General features: G+C 37.9%; 1 protein-coding gene across 4 annotated transcripts in view; it reads right to left on the bottom strand.

The window, feature by feature from the left end:
* The window catches only part of CNKSR2 (connector enhancer of kinase suppressor of Ras 2), a 214,701-nt gene that overhangs the window by 149,794 nt on the left and 52,493 nt on the right, over positions 1–12,414 (bottom strand). For all 4 annotated transcript variants that reach the window (XM_065677314.1, XM_065677313.1, XM_065677311.1 and 1 more), the window contains exon 4: positions 6,019–6,106. In XM_065677314.1, the coding sequence (XP_065533386.1) occupies positions 6,019–6,106 (88 nt within the window). The remainder of the gene's footprint in view (positions 1–6,018; positions 6,107–12,414) is intronic.

The raw sequence follows: 12,414 nt of genomic DNA on the forward strand, positions 1-12,414 counted from the left end.
ATACTGAAGTGAAATTTTGCTTCACTGCACCTGGCGACAGAGACTATTCTGTCTCTGGAAAGTGAAATCAGTTTCCAAACTAAAAGTCTCAGTCTTCATTTCTACTGACACAACGAATGTTATCTTAATCCAGCATCATTAATGACTAAATTCAGCATTTATAACGAATTACACAGGAAGCATGGCATATCCTCTGTCTGTCCCTATTCAAATGGAAAATGTGATGCCACTCAGCACTCATGGACTGACACAGTGCCCACAACAATCAGTCTAAGAAAAAAAAGTTTTACTTAAAGGAAACATGTAAGATATTAAAACACATTTTTGCCCTGTCTACAATTTATCTCAGTTTCCACCAACTTTCTGCTACTTTGTGCAAGTGCTTCCATGACTGTGAGAATTAACTCAACAGTCCCTGACTCTTTCACCATCACCTGGGCCCATTCAGTCTCCTTTTCTTGGAAAAATTCAACAGCTGCATTGATGTACCAGCATATATTCTATCAAAACAATTACTCTTTTCCCCACATTATTCTGCTTTGTGTTTCATTGTTCCCCATGTTCAGAGGCTGTCATTCATTAATCTGGAAGAAAAATAACCAAACAGAAAAAAAAACAACAAACAACCCAAACAAGCCAACACCAGCCCACTTTTGCTTTCTGGTCACTAAGCTTCTTATGTACTCAGGAGTCTCCCCTCACGTCCCCCTCCTTTTTTTTTTTCCTTCCATCCACTCCAGAAAAGAATTCACAGGACTTTACAGGGTGGATTTTTTATTAAAGTATGCAGTGGCTTCATAAGCTACTTCAAAAATGTCATATCACAGGCTGCACGAATTTAGGAACGCCATACCTCTTTACAGCATGCATATCAATGACAACTAATGAGGCATCAAATCATTTCTAGTAGTGGTTCATATCCCTGTAGACTATTACTGATGTTTCAACCTTTGAGCTGTTCCATACCTAATCCATTTCAGGAAGGACTTAAAAACTTGTATCAAAAGGCAACAATATATCTACAAGTAAGCCATTTCAAGGGGAAAAAAAAAAAAAAAGTATAATAAACTAGCAGAAATGATCTACCAGAATCAGAAAAAGGCATCAGTGTTAAGCACCTTAGGCACTTTTTTACATTACATGAAATTATATTGAAATTTTCCATAAAAGTGTGCTACAGAGAAATAAGCTACTCTACAATGAAAAAGAAATCCTTTGCTAAAGAGCATAAATTGAAACTACTTTGATATAGCTTCTTGTAAACAAAAAAAGTTTCAGATTTCCAACAATATTAAAATTGTATTTTACATTATACATGGACTTTCTAAATGTGAAGAAAACAACTGCACAGGATAACATATATCTGAAACACTGCTACATCTGAGCACTGCTTTGAACCTTAGGAACAGAAAATCCTTCATTAGAGCAATGCTTGAAGGATACAGGGTAAGTCTAAATTTCTATCAATGTTACTTGCAATGAGTTATAACACTTTCATATGAATATCATTTGGATTCCATGTACCATAGGCAGATATTGCCCGGGTATTGTTTTCAAAGGAGGCCTTTTTTTGTGGTGTTTTTAACTTTTCACTGTATCTTTTCACCTACCCACTTGTACACGTACTGCCCTACTTGTACAACACTTATCAGAAATGGGGCATTTTGCATAAACAGTGTACTATATGCACATATATATTTTAAATTCCAAGAATGTGGCCTCCTCACCATGAAGTATTTTCATTAAGAAGAAGGGGTAGTGGAATCAGGGGAAAGGGGAGCGGGAGAATGATGCAGGGGAGAGATTATTACCACTGTAGGCTAACAAAGAATTTCCTGTAAGCATTGGATAATAAAGTTGGAGTGGAAGGAATAATGTTGAAAATTTAAATTAAAAAGTTTAGAATTTAATGCAGAACTGTTTTCATCAAACACATGTTGCTTTGAAAAATCCCAACAATCTGGAAGCGTAAAGCAGCTTTAATGAGGAACCAATTAAACATTCACACCACTAAACTATTAAAGCCAGTTTATTAGCTAAAGATACCCAAGATAATTAGCTACTTGGTATGACCTAAAATTCAAAATTTTTAAGCTATATTTAGTCAGTCCTTAAACTCCTTAATAACTAGGACTTAAAAACAAAAGTAAGGAATTGTGATAGAAAAGATTTTACCAGAGATACTTTGTAAATATAGTACTAAAGATATTCATTATTCTACCATATTCACATATTTGATAGTGTGCTTACCAAATGAATAGAGCCATTTTATATTGCTGCATTTGGATTCCGAGTCGGGGCAGGGAGCTAAGAAAGTAGGTTTCCTTTTTATCCTTATAACTGGAAAACCAGTGAGCACTTAGCTTCTCAGCGAGACTTGATATTTGAAACATCCGTTACATTACAGACATTTGACTATACAAAACACGTCACACAAAACAGTGAATTACTGAAGAAATAATTTGCAATCCTTTTCAGTATCTTTTATCTGAAAGACAATAATAGCTAGAAGCCCAACACAGGTTACCCTGCTAGAAGCCCAACAAAGACTGGGAAGTAAGTCCATCAGGACATGGAGTACATAGACAATTTTACAAATCTCAACCACCTTTAAATGGGGAATTAGCTTCGGGAATAAGCTTCACATCATTCAGCTGAGGCAGTGCACAGGGCACTTCTGTATGTGCTCTGTATTACAGCTTTTAGCTCAAAATCGCAGGTGCCTATATGTCCAGACAGAGCATTTGTGAACGGCTGCCTTGGTCTTTCCTAGCTGTGTTCCATCCCATCCACCACCTCCCAGACTGCACCACTCAGGTTCTCACCCTGTGTTATCCAGAATCTGAGTTTACATCAAAATATTGCTGTGACACAGATGATGTCAGAAGTATGTTCTGTGACAACAGTGCAAGCCAGATACATGTCAGCCAAGTGACTGTTCTCCATCTTCACCCCTGTTACACAGAATTGCTTCCACTATGTAGTCCCTCAAAAAGGTGTTTAGCAAGAGAAGTAATTGCAGTGAAGCTTTTATAAAGGAGTTTTACAGGCCTACAGTTATGCTTCTGCTGGACTATCTTTCTAAGTAAATCCCACAAGACCCTAAAGCTGTGAGATAAACTTCAGTGGTTTTAAAACTAAACAAACACAGCAGATCATTGTGAAAGCTGATTAAAGAAAGTAAAAAACATGTGGCCAGTACTACTAACGATCACTACTTAACTGCAATAATAAGAATGACAGTGCTCAGCAGTAAAGTTTTCTTTACATAACTGATAACTTACAAAATCAAGATAAAATTAGATTTTTCGAATATTACCAAGATTTCCAGGGCTTTAATTCTAACGAAGACAGCTTCTTTAGTGATACCCTAATGAGTTCCTGAGGAATAAGAGCATTGAGAATAATAATAAAAGCTACCTACAAATTGCCTGAGAAATCCATAAACCTTCTCTTCCTTACAGTTGTCTACTACCACCTCTCTAAAACAAAACAAGCACACTTAAAAGGACCAGCTCCTGGCACCCTCTGAAGCTGAACACCGCAACTAAGTCAATAGCAAGAAACTCATGAACACCACGAAGACAAGGAGTCACTTATGCTCTTCCTTACATGCCATTTATGACTGGAACAATTCTGGAACACAAATCTGAACTCATGAATGAACCAAAAGGGAAAAATGCAGAACCCAAAACACACCCCTCATCTTCTACACCCATATCCCTTTAACACCTATCTTGTACCATAAAGAACGAACAGGCCTTTTTTACTTATTACAGTGTAAAAAGAGAAGATGGATAATGCTCATCTCTGGTTCTTATGGAGAGACAGACAGGTGCAGGAGCGAAAGGCAGAGGGTGCAAGGGAATGGTAGCAAAATCATGACAGAGCCATAGAATTGTTATTTAAATCTTTTTCCTCCAGTGTTCTGCTGCCAGGGAAGAGTTGATTATAAAAATGAAGCAAGAATGCAAGCCCTGAATCAAATAAGCCATCAGCAAGGAGGATGGTATTAAAAGTGAAAACCTGTAGAAAGTGCCTATGAAACAATAACCTAAAGTCCTAAGGGAGAGAAAAAAATCTCCTCGACCAAAATATAACAGTTGCATAAAAGCAGACGATTAGTGAGGATGCAGAGAAGGTTACAACAGTAACTTGCAGCGCTCTGAGGGACCTGCTTCCACTGGCAAATATCCACTGCTTACCTATACATAATGAATTGGCATTATCATAGGTAGGGATGATTTTGAAAGAAAATGAACTGATATTGAGCTAATTCCTGGGAGATACTGCAGCGGTTGATATTTTACCCACTTTCTCATAAATAGTGGACACATTAAAATGGACCAGGTGGCTTTTCTTCTTAATTGAAAATCTAGACAGTGATTCACAGCTAATTCTGTGAAAAATGAGCCATTTGGCCATGGGGAAGGGATGCTTTCTTCTTCCCGGGGTTATGACCCCACGTCAAGAGGGCAAGCTCAGCAAGGACACAAGCCATGAGAGAACAGATAAAAAACACTCATCATGCAATAGGCAGCCAAGAAAACGAAGGCCAGCTCTTCTTCCACAGTCACTATCAAAGGCACCTCCTTCCCATTTTGAGGCAAGGTGACAGTGAGAAGTGGGGACCATAGGGTGGCTAAAGGACAGGACTGGACTTTTGGCCCCCGAAGCAAACAGCGACCCTCACTGTGTGGCCTGTGGGGAGAGAACAGCCCATGCTCCATTTCCATGCTACAATACTCCCCCCCCAATAACTATGGGAAAATAATAACAAATTACTAAAATAAATCAATAATAACTATAATAACAACAATAATATAAAAAAGTGAGAAACTTTCATTTCCCAAGCTTGAACACAGGGGACTAACAATAATAATCTTCTCCACCTCAGGTGGGAAGCAAATCCAACTAATCATCTAACTGCACACGTTTATGAAAGGGTCAGAGAAATATTCATTTCTTTTATAAAAGGGAGAGTATCATCATAGAAAGTCATGCCAAGAGGCCACAGGAGAAGTGTAGCTTTGCTCAGTTTGGAGTGGTGATCCTGAAAACCTGAAAAAGTCTCCTCAGTGCTCTTACCTACCCCACTCTCTCCCTTCTCCACTCCAGCTTCTCATGTGCAAACTTCTGCTTGGCAGCAGTGGTCCCTTCCCTTTGTGGATGCTGAACCACCAGGAGAGACAACCCTTTCTGGACTCTTTTCTCTCTGCATGATGGGCACTGCTGCACCACAAGGTCAACTGATGGTATAAGTTGGTAACAAGGCCCTTCACAATCATCAGCAGCAGACTAGTCTCAGAAATGCGTGAATAAGAGTAAATGATGATGCTCAACTGAACTATTTCATAGGTTATTTGTAAAGAATTTCGTACCTACATTAGTTTCAACCTGTGGCTAAAGACTTTTCAGTTTCAGCAGAACAACAAGCAAAGATAGGTACAGACCTAAACTACAGAGAGACAACAGAAGGGTAGGGAAAGTTCTCTAAATTGCATTTCCAAATGACGCCCTTTAAGAAGGTGCTTCTCAGAACCTACTTATGGATTTCTTGAAGGTAGGATGCACAAAAATGTATTCCAAATATTCTAGCCTCATGGGGACGTGTCATCTGCCCAAGAGTAGAGATGATATGAATTATACTAAAGAGCAGGTGGCTAAAGTCCAAAAGATACAGACCTTTTAAACCAGAGAGTTAATTAAAAATAAATGGAAAAACACATCAAAGTAAATATGCAAATTATCAATTAGATTTCACAACTTTATAGTGATGACAGTAGACTAAAGAACCCAAGATGAATCTTACTACTGAGATATGCAGAAGCGTATACACAGCACAAACTAAACTAGTACTATAAAACCAGGAAGCAGAATTTTTATAAAGCACTAAGTACTGATAGTCCCTTACTTTTGTTAGAAAATTATATTGACAGAGTAACAAAATTGCGTGAAGAAGGTAACAGCCATTTACAATTTAGGAAAAAAAAAACTGCTAAGCAGATGGTCTCATACCTGTTGTACTATTGTTGTTAGTTCCAGACAGAGCTGTATGACATTATTTCTTGTTACTGAGTAATCTGTGACAGCAGCAAAAGGTGATCTAAAACAAAAAAAAAAAAAAAAGAAAAATAATGTTGAATGGCACTAGCATATATCTGCTTGGTTCACGGATGCACAATGCACTTAATACACATTATACCTAGAGATATTAAAATCACACAGAATACCCAAAATGTACTACTAAGATTGTTAAATTCAGGATACATATCCTTGGATATCCTTAGTTTTGCAGTTTTTTTAAGTTCCTCTTTAAGTAATTCTCCCAAGTAACAAGCAATAGGATGAGATGAGATGAGATGAGATGAGATGAGATGAGATGAGATGAGATGAGATGAGATGAGATGAGATGAGATGAGATGAGATAGCCTCAAGTTGTGCCAGGGTAGGTTAAACTGGACATTAGGAAAAATTTCTTCACTGAAAGGTTTGTCAAGCATTGGAACAGGTTGCCCAGGGAAGTGGTTGAGTCACCATCCCTGGAGGGACTTAACAGATGTTTAGACGTGGCACACAGGGACATGGTTTAGTGGTGGCCTTGGTAGTGCTGGGTTAATGGTTGAATTTGATGATCTTAAAGGTCTTCTCCAACCTAAACAATTCTATGATTATTCCTCACAGTCTTCCAGTTCACTTTTAGACTGCCTTTACTCCCACAGAAAAAGCCCACCTTGCTTTCTGCATTCATCTGTGAATACCCTCATAAAGGCAACCAGCGGCACCACTTCCACCTGTGAAACAAATGGTGTCCAGATGCGAATCAGATGAGAAAAGCGTTTGGCTGATTCACTGGGATTCTTGGGACCTGATCTAATATCTGGTAAAAGCACTGGAGGGACTCAGAGTAAGTAAGATTTCTATCCAAAGAGGGGAATAACATTCAGAGCCAGAGATGCATCAATACTCAGAAGCAGCTGCAAAAGCTAAACTGGAGGCACAGCCCAACATCCCCCACAATGTACTACAATCAGACAGGCTTAGAGAAATGAAAAGTTGATCCAGCATTTGCAGATGTCACCTACATGTATCCTAAATCATAAAACTTCACATTAGAATGTTTAAAATGCTTGCCTACCTAGAAGCATGCTTGCTTTCTAGAGACATTACTAAAATGTATTTGGTTAATGAGGCTGGCAGTCATCTGATTCCTGTACTTAGAGTCCATGTTAAACTATAAACTCAAGTTGGCCTATTTTCTATATTTTAGAAGGAGCCAAATACTAGGCAGGATGGGTATTTTCTTCAGGAGGAGTCAAGATTTGACTCAGTGTTGTAAATGAGGTTTTTATGGGCATTATTAGCATTGCAAAGATGGCATTTCTCCCTAATACACATACCTGCTTCAAATATTTAAAACAGCAAATGGTGGCACAGAACCACTAGGATTATAATGTCTGAATAAACTAACAATAAATCATGCAGTGTGCCAAGATCTCTAAACAACACTTTAAGTGTCATTGCCTTTAAATTAAGCTGGGTGACTAGCTCCTTCCCCAACTGCCTTCCTTTATCACTTATTAGAGCATACATATTTGTATACACCTGGTTTACAGCACTGGTTGGTTTTATGCATTCCTCATTTAAGCCTAGAGAAAAGTTTCCAGTACAAAGAGCTCTGTTATATGCAGGTCCAAGTGATGACTACAGATACAGTTCTTATGGTTCTTAACAGGTTTTTAAGTTTCTTTTCCATGTGCAGAATTACTGAAATTTTAGTGCAGGCTAAAATTTAGTCCTGCACTAAATTTGGAACTGTCCATTAATAAACCCATGTGAACTCCTCTCTCTGCCTGCTTGTTAGCACTTTCTTTTTTCTCCAGAGCTCCTAATCCAGCCTTGATGGCTCGTAAGACAGAATGAACTTTGATGTGCATACTCATGTTTGCTGCCTTAATTTGATGTAATACATTGTACAACAATATATACTTTCTGCCCATATTTTCTAGGGAGAAAAGCAGTACATTCTTTTTAAAATAAAAGTACAGAAATTGGAAGCTAGGCAGAGTTTAAGAAACATAAAACCAACAACAGAGTGGGATTTAGTAGACAGCATCTGGTTAAGTTCCAAAAGGTGCCTTGCAAAAGCTACTTGACACATCACAATTCAAAGTCCAAGTTTTATGCAGTATTTGGCAACTGCACGCTAAGTACACACTTCAGCAGGCATACCCACAGACACACACACAGATTATTACTGAAGTTCAGGAGACATGTGAGCATATTAAAGGATAAAAAGTATCTGAACTGCTTGGTTATGAAACATAATTGTGTTTAAAAAATTACATTAGGCAAGATGTACAAAAACCACTGATATTTTTCCTTTCAAAATTGTAACTGAGGAGGTTCTGAAATCTACCTGAAACTTTGATTTAAAAAGGTCATGTTCATTTATGAACTCACTTTTATTGAAGATGAATGGAAACAAGGCAGCAAACGGTACTATTTTACATTAAGTATGGGTGTTAATGTAATTTGATCCTCAAATTACACAACTGGAATCTAATTGACATTTCAAAGCCTGCAGCATTTCTCTAACGAAAATCGCTTGGTAGGCTTTGACTTCTAATACTGCATCATCTTCCCTCATACTTTCCCAATTCAGTTTGGTTTCACAATGCATGAGGAAAACAATGACACTTTTACTGTCATTTCTTTTAGTGAAGATTGTTAGAAATGCACCCTAAATAAACTTTGTTGACATTAAAGAATAGGCCAAGAGACTGAGACGTTACTCATTTTGTTACATTGAAGTTTACATAGTGAAGATTTACTGAAAACAGCATACGAAGCAGGTAGCAAGGGTGCCAGGAGGAGGGAGAAGACTATTTAAAATCAGTAACTAATATATAATATTTTGAAAAGTGCTTCACAACTTGGAAAGACAAGGAAACAGGTCCATGTTATACGGACTTTGCTACTGCAGAAAACGTAAGGGGTCCTTGAGCTGCCTCCTCTGGAGGTCTCTGTAGGTCTGGAAACCTCTGGAGGTCTCTGGTCTTATAAACCACCTCTCACATCAGTTTCTGCTGATGCCTCTCTGGGGTACTGCTGCAAATTGGACCAGTAAAATTGCAACTCCTCTTCCTTCCCAGTTCACAGCACTACCCTGAAGGCAATCTGCGCACACAATTATACAGCACTAGTGCATAAGCAGCGGGGAAAATACTAAGGGCCTCTTTAAACATTTACTACCAAAGGGAATGCATTGTGGTATAACATCCTAAGACTCAATTTCAACAGTGAAAGTCCAGCAAGACTTTGCATAGCAACATGCCAGCAGTTTCAACCAAAATATTAACAGAAACTTCACTGTGGGATCACTGATTGGATTTCATTAAAGAAACAGTGTGAAAGACCAGTCTGACAAAAAACCCTCTTTACTGATAATATCCACTAATTGCAATTTTAATACAGCACAATATTGTTGACTGAACAGATGAAACAGTATGTACAAATCCAAATAAACCGAAACTTTTCAATTGGCTGCTAAAACACTTTCAAGGCATCAGAAACACACCATGTAGAAGGAATTCCTGGTTTAATTAGGCCACTTCTCTCTACTTTTAAAAAATCATTTCCTTGGCTGAGCTATTTCTATCAGTTTCCAACTTCCACTCTTTTCTGTCAAAGCTGCATCTTTCACAGTCCCTTGGACCTTCAAGTCTCCCACAACTCCTAAGCTCCAGTGAAGAAAAATCCCTGGGACAACTGCAATTTTTAACACATTTGCTGTCCAATTCAGTGCTCTTTAAGTTAAACAAGAACTGAAAAACTACCTTGGACTGGGGCCATATGTTGCCCCACTTCCTGCTGTGACATTGACCTCACTGTCCTATTGCCTTGCCTCTCTCAGTAACTTCCAAGACCTTTTACATTTCCTCATTCATGCAACCTGTTTTACAAAATTTCTCTTGTAATTTATTTGTTCTTCTTTCAAAACCTCCTTGTAATTCTCCTCCTTTGCAACACCCACATGAAAACACCTCTGTAGCTCCACAGCACACATACCTTACCACATGCCCTTTCCACTCAATTCCTCTTCCAGACCTCTGCTTGTTTCCCCTTTCCATTCTTTGTCTACCCCTTTTTACACCCTGACATTTTAAGAAAATGAGATTAATCCAATCACATCAGCACTTCTGCACACATGCACATGTGCACAGACATGCACATGCAAGTTGGTTTTGCCCTTTTTCTCACCTTTTCTCCTGCTTTCTCCAGCATTTGAAGCCGTTAGCCATTTTCAAACCACTTTCACAAATGGCTCATAGGCTTCAAGGTTAATTAAGTTCAGACATGTTTTGTGATGATGCATGCAGCTGGAAAAGTGGGAGCCTCTTAATTTTTCCACTTTGCAAACCTACGTTGTGAGCCTGCACCTCATTAGACAAGACAGATTCCAGTGAGATGAAGAGCTTTTAAATACCTCATTCACAGAGGAAAAAAAAAAACACACACAACTTACAATTGGTGCTTTATCTTTTTTTGTTGTTGTTTCAATTAACATTAAATTCAATCAACTTCAAGTCCCTGATCTATAGGAAATAAAGTTTCCCTAACACCAGGCAAGAAAGAACTACTGTTTCTTTTCACATTTTTTTAACCAGTGTTTGAGATAAATAATAAAACACTCTGAAACATGATTTTGTTTATACGTGTATAATGCAAGCTGTAACATACACACATGTATGTATATACTTTTATGAAATGAAACCTAATTAAAATCTACAGCAGTATCAACATCTTTCAGAATGAAAAAAAGTGTATTATCTAATATTAATTAATTAAGCCACCCTGAAGGACTGATAGAAAAACAGCTACATCACCATAGCCCAGCTAACTCCCTCACAGAATTAAGAAATAATATGATTCAACAGCTATTAATTCTCACAAGTACCAATTGCACATGAAGGAGAATCCTTCCCAAACAATTACACAAAAGATGTGCATTGTGAAGGAGATGCACACACTTGGCATTTCTATATTATCATTATCAACATTTTTCAGCCTTGGATGATTTACCTCATCTGTCCTTTTCACATAACACTCGGTTAGGGGAGAGTGATACGCAGAAATAACTATTTCACTTTAAAAGTTGTACTTTGGACAAATACAGACTGCTGTTTGCAAAAGCACTGCCCCAGAATAAAAGTTAATCACATTTCACCACTAGCTTTAGTACGCAGCTGTTTTATAACAATAGACATTTTGAGGGGTTTAAGACCAATATCATACTTATTTTAGCACCCTAACATGGGAAAATATCCTCAGAGCATTTTGATTAAACGTAATAGTCAAAAATATTTTAAAGAGAGAGGGAACCAAATCAGAGCTATAACTGAGTCTTCAAAGGTAACACATTGAACTCAAATGGAAATCTGAATTCAAACAGATATCTGAATGTAGAATATTGTTCCATATATATTTGTGCCAAATCCATCTAAAATTCATAGTTTTAGGCTTTCATGAAACAAATATTTTATTTGATTTCTAATGGAACTGATTTATGTAGAATCAGGGAGGAATGCAGTAGAATTCACACTGGATAAAAGAATTCTTTGAATGAGTGCTCTGTTAAACATTTACAGCTGTTCCATAGTTAAGTACCATAGCACTCTTAGGCAGCACTTACAGGTTTGTCATACCATTCAAGAAAACATAAAGGTAAATGCATAAAGGAAACATAAGATACACAGGTTTAAGATTGAAAACCACTTGACAGAAAGTGCATAATTTGTGTGATGAATAAAGAATCACTAAACATTTTGGTTTCTTTTTGTTTGGTTTTCATTTGTTTTCCCTTGCCATCTTGTGTGCAAAACAGATTTGCCCTATTAGGACAGGCAATAACCAAGCACAGCTAACAGGATGGTATAAAGTCTCTTAGAAAGGAGACTCTAAATCAGAAACGCCTTCTTTGTAAGAAGTTATGGGCTTGCAAACAGTGTTCCTCTTTACTTAAAACTACAAAATAGTCACACCATAAACACCACCATGGCTCATTCACTGAAAACAATGAGACAAAGAAATCCAACTGAACCCATTTTACCTACAGTGGAGGACAATGTATGTACTGTGTATGTCACCATGGTGAAAAGAGGGAGATCCATTTTTTAGCAGGGAATGCAGTCTGCTACCACAATGCTTTCACACAAAGTAGGCTTAAGGGGTTGTGCTGAAACTGAACACCTAGAATTGTTCACACATGAATAAAGAGTATTACATCACTGCAGGCTGCACTTCTCTGTAGGCAACAGAGCATCACCAAAAAGGTATATGGAGCCCACAGTGGGGCTTGGAGGTCCTGTTCTCTGTCCAGACTTAACTACTGAAGCATTCTAACATCCTTAA

This window comes from Lathamus discolor, chromosome 4 (genome assembly GCF_037157495.1).
Source record: "Lathamus discolor isolate bLatDis1 chromosome 4, bLatDis1.hap1, whole genome shotgun sequence".
Taxonomy (NCBI): Eukaryota; Metazoa; Chordata; class Aves; order Psittaciformes; family Psittacidae; genus Lathamus; species Lathamus discolor.